At 38.8% G+C, this 19824-nt stretch overlaps 1 protein-coding gene and 1 pseudogene across 2 annotated transcripts in view; one reads left to right on the top strand and one right to left on the bottom strand.

Moving 5' to 3' along the window:
* Nucleotides 1–19824, bottom strand: part of MDN1 (midasin AAA ATPase 1) — a 167726-nt gene that overhangs the window by 104902 nt on the left and 43000 nt on the right. For both annotated transcript variants that reach the window (XM_045075838.1, XM_045075839.1), the window contains exons 15-20: nt 19138–19198; nt 13266–13477; nt 8138–8241; nt 6831–6975; nt 6159–6255; nt 4672–4785 (exon numbers count right to left, since the gene is read on the bottom strand). In XM_045075838.1, coding sequence (XP_044931773.1) covers nt 4672–4785; nt 6159–6255; nt 6831–6975; nt 8138–8241; nt 13266–13477; nt 19138–19198 — 733 coding nt within the window. The remainder of the gene's footprint in view (nt 1–4671; nt 4786–6158; nt 6256–6830; nt 6976–8137; nt 8242–13265; nt 13478–19137; nt 19199–19824) is intronic.
* On the top strand, nt 1694–4560 carry LOC106007275 (annotated as a pseudogene).

Below are 19824 nucleotides of genomic sequence, written 5' to 3'. Positions count from 1 at the left end.
AGGTCTCAACACACCAAGCCACCTAGGTGCCCCAAAATATCAGATTCTTAACAAAAGACAGTAAGATAGGAGAAGCCCTTGGTAATAATATACAGAGTCCAGGGGTGGCTCAGTTGGTTAAGCATCCAACTGTTGATTTTGGCTCAGGTCCTGATCTCAGCATGGTGGAATCAAGCCCCATATCACAGTCTGTGCTCAGAGGGGAGACTCCTTGAAATTCTCTCTTCCTCCTCCTCTACCTCTCCAAGCCCCAACCCCACACACTCTAAAATAAATCTTAAAAAAAAAACAAAAAAACAAAACACACACACACAAACAGAGTCTAAACACAGTGTTCCAAAATCTGCTTCAATACAAGAGGGAAATAAAGTCCTAGTGTAATCTAATAGTGATGGAGAAGCACACAGAAAATCATGGTATTTGAAAGGTCATAGGTATGTCCTTAATCAACAATGACAAAATGTTACATGGTATGAAAATACGGTGACTGTTACTGTTACCATTACCACACTTTAGTAATCTAGAAGATGGCAAGACAAAATAAGCTTCAGACTTAAACATGAAATGCAAGGAATTTAAAACTTCCTTAAATTCATGATCAGCTACACAAGATCAAAAGTAACCAAATGTGAGGGGCACCTGGGTGGCTCAGTGGGTTAAAGCCTCTGCCTTCAGCTCAGGTCATGATCTCAGGTCCTGGGATCGAGCCCCGCAGGAAGCCTGCTTCCTCCTCTCTCCCTCTCTGCCTGCCTCTCTGCCTACTTGTGATTTCTGTCTGTCAAATAAATAAATAAAATCTTAAAAAAAAAAAAAAAAGAGTAACCAAATATGTGTCACAGATGAAATCCAAGTTCTTGTCCAAATAATAAGATTTGGCTTGCCTCTTTGCAATCCTGCTACTCTTTCTTTCTTTCTTTCTTTCTTTTTTTTTAAGGATTTTATTTATTTATTTGAGAGAGAGCTAGAGAGAGCAAGCATGAGACGGGTGAAGATCAGAGGGAGAAGCAGACTCCCCGTGGAGCTGGAGCCTCATGTGGGACTCGATCCCAGGACTCTAGGATCATCACCTGAGCCGAAGGCAGTGGCTTAACCAATTGAGCCACCCCAAGTGCCCCCATGTTCTTTCTTTTGTAGAAAGAATCTACATTCTAGGAATGGGTTATTACAAATGAACACTTACTACTTATACTATGGCATTTTTTAAGAATCTCTGCTTTATCTAGTCTGTTTTAAATTCTGCTTTTAAATTTTAACCACACATATTTATACTTCTGTCCAAACATTCTTGGTTAACAAAAGTGTTCTAATTTTAGGATGTGGTATTGGTAAACCATTCCAAAGCATTTTTACAAATGCCTCCTTAACTATCCTATTTAAAATAGGGCTCCAACTGCGGCTCCTGAGTGGCTCAGTTAAGTGCCTGACTTCAGCTCGTGATCCCAGCGTCCTGGGATCGAGTCCTGCATCAGCTTCCCTGCTCAGTGGGGAGTCTGCTTCTCCCCTTCCTCTCCCCCTGCCTGTGCTCTCTCCCTCCTTGTTCCCTCTCTCAAATAAATAAAATCTTTTTTTAAAAAAAAGGCTTCAAGCCTGTATTTTCTAATCCCCATTTTGCTTTATGTGTTATTTTCCTATGCTTGCCATAACCGAAAAATATGTTTCTCCTGCTTTCTGTGCTAATAGCGCTCTTGCAAACATGGTGAACATTCCTAAAACCCACCAGAATTTTTCTAAGAAGTATGACAAGCACTAACCCCACAAAGTGACAGTGCACAAGAAAGGCAAAGATTCTCCTTATGCACAGGGAAAGCAGCACATAGCAGAGTGGCTATGTCGATTTTCTGAAAAAAGGCTAAAACTACAAAGAAGATTGTGCTGAGGCTTGAATGTGTTGAGCCGAACTGCAGATCTAAGAGAATGCTGGCTATTAAAGGATGTAAGCATTTTGAACTGGAGATAAAAAGGGAAAGGGCCAAGTGATCCAAGAGCCAAGCTTCCTTTTTTTTTTTTTTTTAAGTTTATTATTTATTTATTTGTCAGAGAGAGAGAGAGAGAGAGCACAGGCAGACAGAATGGCAGGCAGAGGCAGAGGGCTGAGCAAGGAGCCAGATGTGGGACTCGATCCCAGAATGCTGGGATCATGACCTGAGCCGAAGGCAGCAGCCCAAGCAACTGAGCCACCCCGGCATCCCCATATTTTGTTGTTTTATGAAGACAATAAAATCTTCATAAAAGGTTATAGTCACTTCAAAAAAATTATAGTGTGTATCTCCTTATTTATTAGTTATCTTCACCTCTTGAATTTTTAAAAGCTCCATGAGGAGATTATTTATATTTATCTTATTTATAGCTGTATCCCTAGCAACTCGGCAACTCAATAATTATTTGAACAAAAAAAGGGTAACAAACCACAAAATGCAAAGTAAAAGATTAATATGATCCTATTTCAGAAGCTTGTATAGTTCTTTCTATACAACACAGACAAAACTGACTAAGTGACGTGCCCAGAATGACAAAATTTGTTTTGACAGAGCCCGTGCTAGAATTCAGGTTGTCTGATATAAGACTGTGACCTTTCCACATGGTATAAGAAACAAAAACAGAAACGGAAACAGAGGCTCAAGAAGGATGCCTGGCAGAGGACATGAGCAGACATTTCTGCAAAGAAGACATCCAGATGACCAACAAACACATGAAAAAGTGTTCCAGATCACTAGGCCTCAGGAAACTACAAATCAAGACCACAATGAGATACCACCTCACACCAGTCGGAATGGCTAAAATCAACAAGTCAGGAAATAACAGATATTGGCAAGGATGCGGAGAAAGGGGAAGCCTCCTACACTGTTGGTGGGAATGCAAGCTGGTGCAGCCGCTCTGGAAAACAGCATGGAGGTTCCTCAAAAAGCTGAAAATAGAGCTACTATGACCCAGCAATTGCACTGCTGGGTATTTACCCTAAAGATACAAATGTAGTGATCCAAAGGGGCACGTGCACCCGAATGTTTATAGCAGTAATGTCCAAAACAGCCAAACTATGGAAAGAACTTAGATGTCCATCAACAGATGAATGGATAAAGAAGAAGTAATATATATCTACAATGGAATACTATGCAGACATTAAAAGAAATAAAATCTTGCCATTTGCAATGATGTGGATGGAACTAGAGGGTATTACGCTGAGTGAAATAAGTCGATCAGAGAAAGACAATTATCATATGGCCTCCCTGATATGAGGAATTTGAAAGGCAACATTGGAGGTTTGGGGGGTAGGAAAGGAAAAAATGAAACAAGATGGTATCGGGAGGGAGACAAACCACAGGAGACTCTTAATCTCACAAAACAAACTGAGGGTTGCTGCAGTGGGGGGAGAGGGGGAGAGGGTGGTGGGGTTATGGACACTGGGGAGGGTATGTGCTATGGTGAGTGCTGTGAAGTGTGTAAGCCTGACAATTCACAGACCTATACCCCTGGGGCTAATAATACATTATATGTTAATAAAAAAAATTAAACTAGATAAATAAATAAAAGGCAGATATTAATAACAAAAAAAAAAAAAGAAGAAGAAGAAGAAGAAGGATGCCTGGGTGGCTCAGTCAGTTAAGCATCTGCCTTTTGCTCAGGTCATGATCCCAGGGTCCTGGGATCAAGTCCTGCATCAGGCTCCTTGCTCAAAGGGAGCCTGCCTCTCCCCTGCTTGTGGGGGAACACTCTCTGACAAATAAATGAAATCTTTTTTAAAAAAATAATAAAATGCTTTGCAGTTTAGAAAATGCATTCTTGGGGCGCCTGGGTGGCTCAGTGGGTTAAGCTGCTGCCTTTGGCTCAGGTCATGATCTCAGGGTCCTGGGATCGAGTCCCACATCGGGCTCTCTGCTCAGCAGGGAGCCTGCTTCCTTCTCTCTCTCTCTCTCTCTGCCTGCCTCTCAGTGTACTTGTAATTTCTCTCTGTCAAATAAATAAATAAAATCTTTTAAAAAAAAATAAATAAAAAATAAAAAAAGAAAAAGAAAAAATAAAAAAAAAAAAAAAAAATGCATTCTTATAAGGAAGGAAGGATGGAAGGGAGGAAGGGAGGGAGGGAGGAAAAAAAAAGAAAGAAAAGGCAAGGCTCAAGAAAGCAGCAAGCCACATGGCCAATTTGTACTTTATTCAGCTAAGCCTCAATTAATTCTAAACCCCAGTCACTCACTGTATCAACCTCTTCCTCCCTGCATCCCACATAAACAACATGCAAATTGCAAAAAGTAAGATTTCATCAAGACAGAGCAAAATAGGGTGAGTCTGGTGGTGGGTATTAAGGAGAACATTTATTGCATGGAGCACTGGGTGAGGTGTATAAACAATGAAGCTTGGCACACTAAAAAAATAAAATGAAACTGAAAAAATAAAAAATGAAAATACAAGTCATTTACATTCTGGGGATGTAAACTCCTAGCTATGAATACAGAAGTAATTAGGAGAGCATTATCTAATTGTTTACATATTCTCATCGGTGAAAAACCTTAAGCTTTCAATGTAGCTTCATTAGGAAAATCCATGGGAGTTCATACTTTAAAATAGAAACCTTAATGATAATCCTTCTCCAGCCAGAAGCAAAAAGGAATAATACATGTGCATTAGGCACACATATTCAGGTGAAAAGTTTATGAAGAGAAATCAAAGAGAACCTACTTGATGATTCCTTGCACTGTGGTCTTATTCACACTCAGTCCTTTCAGATAATCCACAATAAGAATTTGTAAATCTTCTTTACTTTCTAATTCTTCTACATAAAGTTCTGTGAACCTGTAAGACAATGATTATTAAATAATAACTTTTTAGAAAGTTAATATAGCTATTCTGACAATTAAAAAATACAAAACACAGGGGTGCCTGGGTGGCTCAGTGGGTTGAGCCTCTGCCTGTGGTTCAGATCATGATCTTGGGGTCCTGGGATAGAGCCCTGCATTCATTGGGCTCTCTGTTAGGTGGGGAGCCTGCTTCACCCCCTCCTCTGCCTGCCTCTCTGCTTGTGATCTCTCTCTATCAAAATAAATAAATAAAATCTTTAAAAAGAACCCCCCCACACACACAAGGTGCATCTGGGTGGCTCAGCCAGTTAAACATCTGCCTTTGGCTCAGGTCATGATCCCAGGGTCTTGAGATCAAACCCCTCATCCCCTCACCAAGTTCCCTGCTCAGTGGGGAGCTGGCTTTTCCCCTCTCCCTCTGCCTCTCTGCCCTGGCTTGTTTTCTCTTTCTCTCTTTTCCTCTCCCTCTCTCTCACAAGTGTGTGCTCAAATAAAATCTTTAAAATAAATACAAAACACAAGAAATTATATAAACTCATTTTAATTGCTTATAAAATATGAAAGCCTTTCATCTAGATAAAAACTGACCATAATGAAATAAAAGAAGACATTTATCCTTACTTTCAGAGGGGTTATTTTAACAGCATGTGACAAAAAAAAATACGCAACAAAAAGCATCCTCATCATCAAAAACAAAATCACTGGAGCAAAGAAAATACAATGCCTCTAATTTATAAAATTTTCCTAAAAAGGTTTTATTACTCTTGTAATGCGGGGGTAGGAATCTTAAAATATTTAAGCACTATTTTAAAACTCAATATTCAACAAAAGGTCACTAACAAAAATAAGATCATTATCTTTTTCCAAATGCTACAAACATAAAATACCAACAAAATACCTTGTTGGTGTCAGTCAGTGTTTAATGAACACTGAAAATTAAAGAGCCTTTTATAAACCACTGGCCTCATCCAAGAGGACTCAGTTCTGAAAATGCACTTATACTGTTAAATGTTATACTGTTTTATCAGTATGTGAAAATTTTTCTGGTAGCTATAAGGTTACTCAAAGGAGGAAAAAAATTAATTTTCTATAATATCTGTGAGCCATTAAGTGTCATACAAACAACCCAAAGGAAGAAACTCTCCTGTTCTGGAGTCCCCTGTAGTCCTATCACCTAGAAAAAGTAGAGGAATATGACAAATAAGGAAGGATTCCTCTTACCAGAGATCAAGAAATTTCAAGCATTGTTATGATGTTTAATTAGGTTAATATTACCAATCAATCAATAAAGAGAACTTTAAAAAAAAGAAAGAAAGAAAGAAATCAATCAATCAATCAATCCCCAGGAATCAGGCCATGTCCCCTCACCTGTTTCTTATTCCTGGTGGGAGATTTCTTTTGCCCACATCTGTTGCTGGGTTCATGCACGCAAATAAACGGAAATCAGGATGCCGAACCAGTGGTTCTGTTAGGAGAAAATTATAAATTCTCAACTGCTAATAGCAAGTGATCAGTCACAGGTGCTCGGGGAAGAATATCTAACGCTACAGAACTTCAGGCCAGGAAACCCTGCCTCAGACTCAGCAACGCTGGTGCTGGCTGCTCAAACCATCCTTACTTTTCCTGAAACCCCACTGAAACCAATTTCCAGACCTATGTACCAACTTAATCTTACACTCCCCTTCCACTATCTTTGAAGGTATGGTTGTTCATTATTATTTATGTTTTATTACCTATTCACCAGCATGTATTTTGTTACTCAGTGTGCATGTCTATTACTTACTACCAAATAATTTAAATTCTTATTCTTTGCATTCCCCATGCCACCTAACTTAGCAGAAAATTAGTACTATGGAATTAATTAAATTAATTAAATTAAATTAATTTAATTAATTTATTAAATTTATTAAATTTATTAAATTAATACATAGAACTTAAACACAAACAGAAAACAACATAATCTACCTAACCAAAAGAATCTTACTCTAAAAAGGCCAAAAGGCCTGGGACCAAGTCAACCTTAATGAGATCAAGTGGTACCTGTGTCTCCTCGATCCAGCAATACCAGGGAGCCATAGGAGCCTTCAAGTAAACCACTGAGACATTCTAATGTTTCTGGAGCAGCCAGATTAATCTCATCTAACAAGATCCACTCTCCTTTCTTTATGGCTTGAGCTAGCGTACCCTAAAAGAAGAGAAAGTAAACTATTAAAAATCCATTGCAAATAAGGATACACTCAACAAGAGCAGTTACTCACCCTAAATGCAAGTGGCCACCAGCTTGTTGTAAGAGCTAAGGCCAAGTCAACCATTTTTAAACGTCCAGAGGGGCAAGGAAGTATCTTTGAGCCTAACAGAAGGGTGCAACAAACTAAAATCATCTCAGTAGCTAGATGGTCAGGTAACTAACAACTTACAATGTAGTCCAACATTTATCAGTACCCGAATGGTTATTAAAAGGACCCAAAATAAATACAGGGTCAGGTGAGGAGGATACAAAGGGGAGATAAAAGACTAAATCAGGAGACTGCAGTTGTTGTAATACATGCTCTTTCACATTTGCTGGAGAATATCAAAATAAATCTTTCCTCCTCTTCACTGATTTAGCTCTTCAAATTCTATTTCCGAGAGTACTGAAAAATAAATCTTATAATCCACTCACTGACATATCAAAACCTAAATTGTTTTATTATTAATGTCTTTATACTTGTGCTTTCGTGATGATCCTACCAGAAGCTTCTAAAAATTTAATTGAAAACAATAAAACAGAACAAATGTATTGAACTCCAGTGTAATGCCAACTCATGAAATAGGTATAAACCCTATTTTGAGAGCACTTGACATCCTAATTGGTTATTTAAAAAATAATCCTATTAACGTTAAGCACTGATAACCAATTTCCCACAACGATCTACCCAATCAAAACAAGATCAAACAAGAGTCCTACCTCCTTTTATGGTGTAAAGTATGCCACAGAAACAATGTTTTTAAAATAAGAATTAAAAAGCTTAAGTCATGAAAATTTAATTGAGCCCGTTCTTTCCAGACCTCAAGTGAATAGATCCAAATCTATACCCCGCCCTCAAAACCCTCCTCATGCAACAGACTTCACTAGTTGTCCTCACCTGCAACTTTAAAAATAATGGTGCTCATCAAGGCCTTAAAATTTCTGTAAAGGACATTTTTCAGAAATCATTCCCCTGAAGCACTATTTCATTAGTGTTTAAGTCTTTAAAACCAAGCACTAAAAATATCAACATGAAGAGAATACAAAATAGTAGCCAGCCTAAACTTGTATTTTGTATCAAATCAACATTCTCTTAACCTAAATAAATGAACTAAAATACCTCCACGAATGCAAACAATAGAGCATTTTCAGTCATTTTCATCTGTTGTTGAGCATGGTTGAGTCTAAGACCAAATGCTTCCCACTTCTCTTTTAGGAGTAACCCTAGAAAAGAATAAAGATGAGAACTTAACATATATTTTAGGTTGTAATACATAGAACTTAAACACAAACAAAAAAAATAACAAAACTCACATAAAAATCAAAGATCTTAGATATAGAAAAAAATAAATCCAAGTACTTATAGAATGTTATACGCCAGCCACTACAGTAATCAGTTCATCTCTGTGCATGTGTACATTAGTTAGTTCTTTCACCCCTCATCACAGCCCTTTGACGTAAGTACCCTTAGCCCCATTCCATGGGTGAGGAAGGACAGAGAAGATAACTAAGCTACCAAAAGCCCTTTGGCTATAGAATCCAGCTTTTTGGAAATAACTTATTTTCTAAGGAAATATGACTTATTGACCAATAAGTTGTACTTGTTCATCAACATTACCAACTATGCTTCTATGGAAATCATGCCCAGAATCACAAAAGGAGAAACTCTTATGAATCGGTGGTCTTTGCCCTACGTCCTAAAAAGCTCCAATCTGTAGGGCTTCATTCTTCCCCACACTCCTCTGCTAACTCTGTAAGGGAATCTGAGTTTGTCTGCCCGATGCACAGCGAAGTCAATCACAGAGATACCTATTGTGCAGCAAGAATTTACTCAAGAGGCAGCAGAATGAGGAGACTCGGGACAAGCAAGCCTCAAATCCGCCCTTTCCAAAGAAAGAGAGTCAGGGATACTTACAGGCAAGTGAAAACAAGTCTGGGTAAATGCATCTGCAATTTTTGTCTGCAGCTGCACCTATTACTCGTCCCCTTAGCTCCCTGGTTACCAGTTTCAATCCCCACTGTCTTTTTTTTTTTTTTTTCCCCTAGGATTTGGTTTATTTATTTATTTGAGAAAGAGTAAGAGAATATAAGCAGGGGGAGTAGCCAAGGGAGAAGCAGACTCCTCACTGAACCGGGAGCCCAACACGGGGTTCAGTCCCAGGACCCTATCCCGGGACTGTAGGATCACGACCTGAAGCAAAGGTAGGTGCTTACCTGACTAAGCCACCCAGGAGCCTGCCCCCAACTGTCTTTTGATCATGATTCATTCTTGAGGGAACTGGGATGACAAGAGCTCTAGCTACTTCGTGCTGAAACAGGATGCAGTTTGGGGGTTTGAAGAATCAAACAACTTCCTGCCTTCTTGGAAATATTCCCTTGTACTTGGCTTAACATGTATATTCTGCTTGACCAAAATAGCAGTTTCTTCTTTGGTTGTTTTGGAGCAACACTGGAAAGCTGACATACCCCGCAACTAGACAAGCTACTAGAAGTGCTGAAGTCCTTTATCTCCATGCAGCAAATAAATTTCATCAAGAAGAAGGAGCTTAGGTGCCTGGGAGCCACTGGGTGGCTCAGTGGGTTAAAGCCTCTGCCTCTGGCTCAGGTCATGATCCCAGGGCCCTGTATCCCACCCCCCCATCACTCTCTACTCAGCAGGAAGCCTGCTTCCCGCCCCCACCCCGCCCCCTCTGCCTGCCTCTCTGCCTACTTGTGATCTCTGTCTGTCAAATAAATAAATAAATAAATCTTTTAAAAAAGAAGGAGTTTTACAATTTGGGAAAGAGTTGTATACCTAACGCTGTTTTTCGTGAGTTTCACAAATTTTTACCTAGTTCAGTTTTATGATCTTAAAGGTATCAAAAACTGTATTTGTCAAAAGTCCTTCCCATGAACTGCCTGAAGCTGTAACATATTTGCAAGACCGTTAGAGTAAAACGACAACTATAAATGACAAAAGGCTCAAAATTGGCCATGGTTAAATACCGGATCAGAGTTCATTATAATGCAGCTGACAGGGAAATTTGGTGATTACTGGGGCACACAACATTTTATTTATTAGAATTACAAGTGATGACACTGTACCAAGACAGACTAAAAACCTAAGAAGGTTTTTCATCATTTGACAATGCTTCCCATGTAATGACATGCCAAACAAAGAAGCCTAATTAGTAAAAAAGACTTCATTCAGAAGTTGAATTTTGGAAAGTTTTGTCAGAAATATCAGGAAGTTTTGAAGCATATGCCAAAATAGGATTAGAGGTCATTACAAAACTTAATTACCTAGTTAGTCAATGCAACACTAAGAGATTGTAAAGGCAAATACAGACGGTTACAAAGTTGTTAGCTTGGGACTTTTTTTTTTTTTTTTTTTTTTTAAAGATTTTATTTATTTATTTGACAGAGAGAGATCACAAAGTAGTTCCCTGCCGAGCTTGGGACTCGATCCCAGGACCCTGAGATCATGACCTGAGCCGAAGGCAGCGGCTTAACCCACTGAGCCACCCAGGCGCCCAAGCTTGGGACTTTTAACATTGAAAAGATTCAACTTTCTGAAGCAATAAAGGACTTAACAGAGACAAAACATAGAAATTTTGTTTTTCCAAACAGATTACATTAAAGATAAAGAAAAACCCAGACCAATAATCTAAGGAAACTGCCATTTAACATGAAAACCTAATTCCAATTTTATTCCAGTGCACTTCTGATATTAAAACTTACTCATTCCAACAAGATAAATTCTTTAAAAATTTATGAAGTCCCTTCCTTTTTCTTCCTTGTCATCTCCCATGTTAACATACACTTATCAGGACGCAGACAACCAGGGCACAGCATGGGTCTGATTTCTTGTGGTGGGTGCAGTGATGTGCTGACGAGAATCTCCATCAGAAAAGGACTCTCAGCTATAGGGGCATTGTCAACAGTCCTCAACCTTGAGACACCATCAGGGACTGCCCTGACTGAAGACAGCTGCCTTGCCAAGGGCATGCCCTCTTCCTAGGTGGTCATATCCAATGACTATTATAAAAGTCCAGCCCCAATTTTGCCCCAATTTAGGATGGTTCTGAAGGATAATCCAAATTTGGAACTCCTCAGAGAGTCAGCTAAGGCTTCTTTTGATACTGTATCTATCACTGCTCAATTTCTGCCTAATCTTATTCTCTTACTCTCTTCTCTTTCCCGGGTGTTGATCACTCCCTAATTAACTTCATATACTAATATCCATGATCTTAGTGCCTACCACGCACACAGTTCCTTTCCAAAGACTCCCCTCTCATAAACCTTCTACAACTTTCCTTTTTACATTCACATTTTTGTCTTCAATTTTCCCTCTTAAATAACCAGTCTCACTTTCCTTGCATAGAGCTACCTCCCTTATCATTTCCAGTAATTCTATGTATTAGAACTTTTAACTCTTAGAAACTTTACATTTCTAGTAAAAAACTAAGTAGTAACTAATTATGAACTATTTGTTGTACCGGCATTCCTTAGATTGGTGAATTTATGACATTTAAGAATTTTTAGAAATATATGCCTGATCTCAGCATGGCACAAAACACATTTACTAGCAAACCCAAATATCTTTAGTTTCTCTGTAACAGGGGGCCAAAATCAGATAAACCTATGTTTAGTAATTAATGTGTTATCTTAATTTAGAAACGATCTAGATGTCTAGTGAATTTACTTAACTCATCATTTAACTTAGAAAAACTTTAAAGTTTTAGGTTACCAAAAATTCCAAAAGCTACTGAAAAGTTTACCTGTAAACCTTTTCATCTTATTTACATCTATTTGTTCTGAACAGTATTATTCAGATTACCCATAAAGACTTCAAAAAACAAAGTCATTTGCCCAAGCTACATTTTTTTTTAAATTTATATCAACTTAAATGACTTAAATCCAGGCAGAATAAAAGTAATGCTGATAGTTCTACTGACATGTCTATTTTTATTATACCAACAACTTTAAATCAATTTTAATACCAAAATCTTTTTCAGATCATGTGAACTTGAAAAACTTGGATTAGTTTCTGAGTTTTAGAATGCCCAATTCTCATAAGCACTTGCCTTCAGGCCACCTTAAATAGTGCTCCTTTACAAACTAATTTTATTACTACTATCCAGAAGTGGAGAAAATATCTCATATTTACAATATAGATGAACATATATACAAATACACAAATAAGATGCAAACAAAATCTTACAGAACAAATCCAATTGAAAGATGGTATTATAATTTATGGATTCATTAACTGGTCATTGTTATCCAGAGTCTAATGAATATTATGGTCAAGCAGTGTTACAAAAAAAATCTTTTTTTCTCTCCTAAGTTTGAAACTAAACACTGCTGCATTCAGGAATCAAATTGTCATTTCCCATTTCCAATTAGAATGTGGCTGATTTTATCCAAAGATGTGAACAAAAACTGTAGCAGCAAACCAAATGATGCCCAGAATACTTCTGTGAGCACTGGATGCTCCCTAAAAGTCGGGGCTTCACCAACTGAAACGAATGGCTTCTTTAGTCAAGGGGACTAAGAGAGTCAAGCCAAATGGGAGGAAGAAATAAGCTCACCAAGACACATCTGCCCAGACCAAAAACTATTTCCTTGCCACAAGAGTTAAATGAAGTTCTGAGTGCTAGCAACACCCAGTCAGGGTGGGGCTCAGGGACAATTCCTAGGACAAAGAGCCTAAGTAAATGCTTAAACTTGTCACCAAATTCTCGTCAGCTGGCAGCTCATGAACCACTGGCAAAACGCTCCTGGCTGGTTCACCGATTTCATAACTAAACCCAAGTTCATGTGCCTGACACAGAGCAAAGCCAACTGAGTATGTAGCAAGGAAATGTGTTTACTCAAGAGGCAGCCAAGGGGCACCTGGCTGGCTACCCATGGAGTATGCAACTCGTGATCTCGGGCTTACAGGTCCAAGCCCCACTTTGGGTGGAGATTACTTAAAAATGAAATCTAACAAAAACAAAACAAAACAAAAAGGCACCCAAACAAAAACAAGGAGATGGGACAAGCCTCAAAGCTGCCTTACAGGGGAGCAGAGCCAGAGATGTTTAAAGGACAACACTGCAGACTTGTTTATTAGTCCGCAGGTGTGCTTATTAATCCGACTAACCCTTTGGTCACTGGTTTCAATTCTGATAATTAAGCCCCAGCCTCATGGCCTCCCACCACCAGTACAGGTCCTATTTTTTTTTCTTTTTTTTTTTTTTTTTAAGTACAGGTCCTATTCTTACCAGTTTCACTTTCTTTTCCATCCTTGTTGACAGCCGACTTGTGCACATGCTGCATTAGTCTGAGGAGATCATGCCACCGTTTCTGCCTGTAGCAGGTCTGAATATGCCCCAAGAATGTAAAGTTTTGCTTCTTGGAAAACGTCTGGGCAAAGAGTTCTTCAAATGACTCCCGTAAGGGCAGCCAAATAAGCTTATGGTCCACTGGTTTGTAACTGAAACAAAAGGTAAATGTAATTTCGAAACTTGTGAAGCTAACAGAAATTAGAAATGCTGTCACAGGGCGCCAGGGTGGCTCAGTTGGTTAATGCAACTAACTGCCTTCGGCTCAGGTCATGATCCCGGACTTCCAGGATAGAGTCCTACATCGGGCTCCCTGCTCTTTGGGGAGTCTGCTTCTCCCTCTGACCTTCTCCTCTCTCATGCTCTCTCTCATTCAAATTCTCCCTCAAATAAATAAATAAATAATCTTTAAAAAAAAAAAGAAAAAGAAATGCTATCACATAATATAGGAATAGGTCTAAGATTTCATTTAATCAAAATCAAGAATAATACCAACATCTATGTTAAAGTTTTATTTATTTTTTTAAAGAGAAAGAGAGAGAGAAGGATAAGGGGGAGACGGAGAAAAATCCTCAAGCAGATTCCAGGCCGAGTGTGGAGCCCAACCTGGCACTCAATCCCAGGACCCTGAGATCATGACCTGAGCCATAAAGAGTTGGCCGCTAAACCAACTGAGACACCCAGGCCCCCTGGTGTTAAAGTTCTAAATTATAATCTATTTTCTCCATACTCAGTGTAAAAACTAGTATTAAATAAACAGTATTAGGAAAAAAATTAGAAGGGTGCCTGGGTGGCTCAGTGGGTTAAGCCGCTGCCTTCAGCTCAAGTCATGATCTCAGGGTCCTGGGATCGAGTCCCACATCAGGCTCTCTGCTCAGCAGGGAACCTGCTTCCCTCTCTCTCTCTGCCTGCCTCTCTGCCTACTTGTAATCTCTGTCTGTCAAATAAATAAATAAATAAATCTTTAAAAAAAAAAAAAAAAAGCCTTTGGAGTATACTCTAAATGGCCCGAAAATTAGTGAAAGGATTTGAGACATATGTGTTCTTATGATACCTTTGAACGACCATTAACTATTGAATGGAAGAGAAACCTTTGGGAAGTTAGGAGAAGAAACAAAGATGAGAGACCTATAGACTGGACCAAGGAAACAATGATGAACAAAAGTAGTGAGGAACTGAACAAAACACAAACTTTATTTAAATAAAATTGCTAGTCTTAAAGATGACAGTACAAATGGAACCCAAAGCTAACTGAGGCAGCAGAGTAATGATCAAATACACAGACACTCGGGTGCCTGGGTGGCTCAGTGGGTTAAAGCCTCTGCCTTCGGCTCACGTCATGATCCCAGGATCTAGTCCCACATCGGGCTCTCTGTTCCGTGGGGAGCCTGCTTCCCCCTCTCTCTCTGCCTACCTCTCTGCCTACTTGTGATCTCTGTCAAATAAATAAATAAAATATTAAAAAAAGAAAAACCACAGACACTCTGTATAGATGGCCTTGGTTCAAACAAGAACCAGCCATTACCTTAATAAGGTTTAATCCCTCATGTATAAAATGGGGTAATAGTCTGTGCCTCATGGTTGCTAAAAATGCAAACTGAGTTAACACAAATAAAGGACTACAGGGCGCTTGGGTGGCACAGTCGGTTAAGTGACCCACTCTTGGTTTAAGATCAGGTCACAATCTCAAGGTCCTGGGATCTAGCCCTGCATTGAGCTCCATGCTTAGTGGGGAGTCGGCTTGAAGATTCTCTCTCTCCCCTCCTGCTCCGCCCCCCACACTCTCTTGCTCTCTCTCTAAAATAAATAAATAAATAAATCTTTGAAAAATAAGAAATAAAGGACTCCAAATAGTGCCTGGAACCTGAATACATACAAGAATTAGCTGTTATAATTATTAACATTATTAAGTGGCTCAAGTCTATTGAATTCATGAACATAGCCGCTTAATACTGCAAAAGAGACTAAAAGAAGCATCTGTTCATTTAAAGCACAGCATAGTGGCTAAGACAGTTAAATCAATAAAAGTCAATTTTTCAAGTGATGAAAAAAATGAATTAACATATACACATTTCAGAAAGAAAGAAAAAAATGAGCTGCAACACAAATACTCAGCAGGAACCAACCTGACACCTAAGAGAACATAACACTCTCAGAAGAATTCATTTGAAATTGGGTAAAAGAAAATGACTAATACTGAAACATGTGAAAGAACATAAAATAGTACATGCTGAGTAACCGAAATGATAAACACTCTTCTTCATTTTAGAATCAGTTTTCCAAATTTATGGGCATGCACTTCTGCCCTGTTCTCTTCAGTACAGAGGTTTCCATGGGTTGCAAAAAAAAGAGCATGCAAGTTGGTGGCTTCTCCATTTCTATAAGACCTTTAATTCTCCTCCCATTTTTTTTCTCTCCTTCATTGCCAACTTCTCCAAGGGTCATGTTTCTCCCTAGGAGGTTGCCCTTCCCAATCCCCTTCTCTATGCTGTGAACCTGTGCTCTGGGTTTTGCCATTTCGACCTAGAGTTTCTCTTTCTGGAATGATTTTATCTGCTTCATCTAAGTCCCCTGTGTCCTCTACTCTTTTTCAGAGTCTCATCGTAAGTTCTCTTCACCCCCAACTCTGTTGGAACTTGTTTAGTTCTCTACTCACAGGTAATCTGAAGGTCTATGTTCTGCCTACCAGAATAACAGGGGCGCGTGGCTGGCTCACTTGATCTCAGTGTTATAGGTTTGAGCCCCATGCTAGGTATAGAGATTACTTAAAAATAAAATCTAAAAAAAAAATTTTTTTTTACATGAGTTAAAAATTAAATGGAGGGGATCCCAGCTGGCTCAGTCAGTAGAGCATGCAGTTCTTGATCTCAGGGTCATTAGTTCAAGCCCCACACTGGGTGTGGAGCCCACTTTAAAAAAACAAAAAACCCTGGCAGCAGCCTTTCCTGCCCACAGGTCCTGTCCCCATGCTTTAATAAGCCACCATTTTGCACCAAAACAAAACAAAACAAAAAAACCCTTAAATGAAGGAAAAAAATGTACCATGCTAGTGCTAATTTAAAAAAAAAAAAAAGGGAGTACATATATTAACAAAGATCAGAAGGCAATCTGTATAACACAGTTGAAGACTGATGATCTTTGAAGCTTTACTTTTATAAAGTGTCTTTATTCTCAATTATACTCTTTTTAAAATCAATCTAAAGGATCCAGATTTGCAAAACAAACTAATTAGTCTATAAATCCCTTTTATATTTTCATATTATTTGACATGTGTAAAATATGGGGTTTTTTAAAAAGATCTTATTTATTTATTTGACAGAGAGAGAGAGATCACAAGTAGGCAGAGAGGCAGGCAGAGAGAGAGGGGGAAGCAGGCTCCCCGCTGAGCAGAGAGCCCCATGTGGGACTAGATTCCAGGACCCTGAGATCATGACCTGAGCCGAAGGCAGAGGCTTAACCCACTGAGCCACCCAGGTGCCCCTGTAAAATATGTTTAACATAGTTATAAAACCTAATGAAACAAATGAAACCACACATCTGCAAAATAGAAATATTACACTTTCTCTATCCTATCTCCCTGCAACTCTTGAATTTTGTTTTCCAGTCCTTTGTCTTTCTTTTTTTTTTTTTTAAGATTTTATTTATTTATTTGAGAGAGAGACAGTGAGAGAGAACATGAGCGATGAGAAGGTCAGAGGGAGAAGCAGACTCCCCATGATGCTGGGAGCCCGATGTGGGACTCCATCCCGAGACTCCAGGATCATGACCTGAGCCGAAGGCAGTCGTCCAACCAACTGAGCCACCCAGGCACACCCAGTCCTTTGTCTTTCTAAAGTTATTTTTTAGTCTTTCCATCTTACACACAAAAACTCATAAGCAAAGGAGTCATCCACGCATCTACAATATGTTATCCATTAAAAGATTTGATTTATGCCACTTTCCAGTAATACAAAATATAGAAAGCAAAGCACATTTCCAATCAGACAAACACTGAAGCATATATAAGTTTTCTATTTGATAACTGAAGCTAACCTACTAATAAGGAAAAAATGAATATATACTCTTTTTAGGAAGTTGGCACTAAAATAAAACTCCAGGTACCATATTCTGATTCCAATCTTTTTACTATCAATTACATCAGGACACAAACGGGCATCTCTGTACTCACTATGTTTAAAACTACTTACAATGGCTGACATAACACTACAAATTCTTAGCAGAGACAAACCCAATACATGTTCAATCAGTACAAGACCAGCCATTTGTGGGGCTCCTGGGTGGCTCAGTCATTAAGAGTCTGCCTTTGGCTCTGGTCATGATCCCAGGGTCCTGGGATTGAGTCCTCCGTCAGGTACCCTGCTCGGCAAGAAGCCTGCTTCTCCCACTCCCCCTGCTTATGTTCCCTCTCTCACTGTGTCTCTGTCAAATAAATAAATAAATACTTAAAAAAAAAAAAGAAAGAAAGAAAACGCCAGCCATTTGTTTTAGGAATGCATTAACAGGAGAATATTCCTGAAGACATATAGAGATACAGAATAGAGAGAAATACACGGTATTATAGATATATATAGTTAAGTAACTAATTCTATATATTAGTAAGAACATATTGCCAAGTACCTCAATGAAGGAAAGGGGAGATTAAGTGTCAATTAACTGACAGTAGTAAAATAAAACTAGAGTAGAAAGATTACCAGGGAAAAAAATAACAAAGTGAAAGTAGAATTAGAGTAAGAAAGATAAGCCTCAGGTAATGGATCTTAAGATAGAACATATATTTAAAAGCATTCAGTAGATCATTACTAGTATGTGTAGAACAGAAAAAGGAAAAAGGAAAAGTACCAAAAGAAACAGGATTCAAAGTAGCAATCTACCCATAGCAAGGAGGAATATAAGACAAAGAAAGTGAAAATAAAAACTGCTGTTAAGGTGGCCCAAAAAAAACAGATAAATGAAAGGCTTTCTGGTAGATGCCATTAAGAGCAAAAAAGACAATAATTTCTACTTTATGCCTTTAAGGATTTTTTTAAGCAATTGTTCTGAGTTAATGGGACAGATCCCCAATATCGCTCAACATAAGGTATGCCAATAGCATCCATCAATTTTATAGCCTTCAGCACAAACCGAACATACTCAATATGAACCAAACATATTAAAAAACACCAATACAGAAGGGCATTTTAATGACCACAATGGAGTCCCATGAGCAGCATTTAACCAAGCAGAGAGCTACTTTATGTTTCAAAGATAATAGAACTGCAGGAGAGCGTCTAGCTCCAAGGCACTGTGACTCCAGAATGTACGCTTCAGACAAATGACTGTACACACAAATAGTAACTGATCATATACTTGGGTTTTTTTCCCTCTCCATTCCAGCATGATCTTTGAGAGCAAGAACCTCAAGTGTTCTTTACAATAAAGAGAAATAGGGATGCCTGGCTGGCTCAGTCAGTTAAGAGTCTGCCTTCAGCTCAGGTCATGATTCCAGGGTCCTGGGATGGAGTCCTCCATCAGGCTCCCTGCTCGGCAGGAAGCCTGCTTCTCCTTCTCCTACTCTACATGCTTGTGTTTGCTCTCTCACTACGCCTCTGTCAAATAAATAAATAAAATCTTAAAAAAAAAAAAAAAAAGTGAAGAGAAACATCTATACATCCAAGAGCTCCTCAATAAAGTCCTATAAATAACCTGCTGGAGTAGGGGTTCAAGTCTTTGAACCTTTTTCTAATGCTAATTTTGAGTTTTGAAAGGAAAAACTATTTGTTCCCTCAAGCAGTGAACACAAAATAACAAGAAAACAATTTTAAACCATACTTACCCACCAAGCAAGTCTGCAGTGTCACTCTGTTGATTCATATTGACAACCCTCAAACGGTGGCCTTTTAAAAAGAAAGGGCAAAAGGGTCACTCTCAAAATTTCAAGACTATTTATATCCAGTGATCCTAAAGGATACGTAAGCATAGGCATAGGGCAAATCTTTAAAGGTATACTTCCTCCGATTCTCTTATTTTACTTTCAGGAATTTCAACCATCCGAAATTTTCACCTAACCCAGAAAGATGTGTACAAGATTGTGTATCAGTATCAGATAACTGAAAACAACAAAAAAATTCCTTCAGTAAGTCAATGTCTATAAATTAGAATTAAATAAACATCCAGTATGGAATATTATTATTTAGTCATTAAATAGAAATGAGACCTTTTTTTTTTTTTTTTAAGATTATTTATTTGACAGAGAGAGATCACAAGTAGGCAGAGAGGCAGGCAGAGAGAGGAGAGGAGGAAGCAGGCTCCCTGCTGAGCAGAGAGCCCGATGCGGAACTCGATCCCAGGACCCTGAGATCATGACCTGAGCAGAAGGCAGCGGCTTAACCCACTGAGCCACCCAGGCGCCCCAAGACCTTTATTTTTTTTAATTAATTTATTTTTTTATTTGTTTGACAGGCAGAGATCACAAGTAGGTGGAGAGGCAGGCAGAGAGAGAGGAGAGGAAGCAGGCTCCCTG

This window comes from Mustela putorius, unplaced genomic scaffold (genome assembly GCF_011764305.1).
Source record: "Mustela putorius furo isolate JIRA1106 unplaced genomic scaffold, ASM1176430v1.1 tig00000166_pilon_pilon_pilon, whole genome shotgun sequence".
Classification (NCBI taxonomy): domain Eukaryota; kingdom Metazoa; phylum Chordata; class Mammalia; order Carnivora; family Mustelidae; genus Mustela; species Mustela putorius.
Note: the sequence above shows the minus strand (reverse complement) of the source record. Positions and strands in the feature narration are given on the sequence as shown.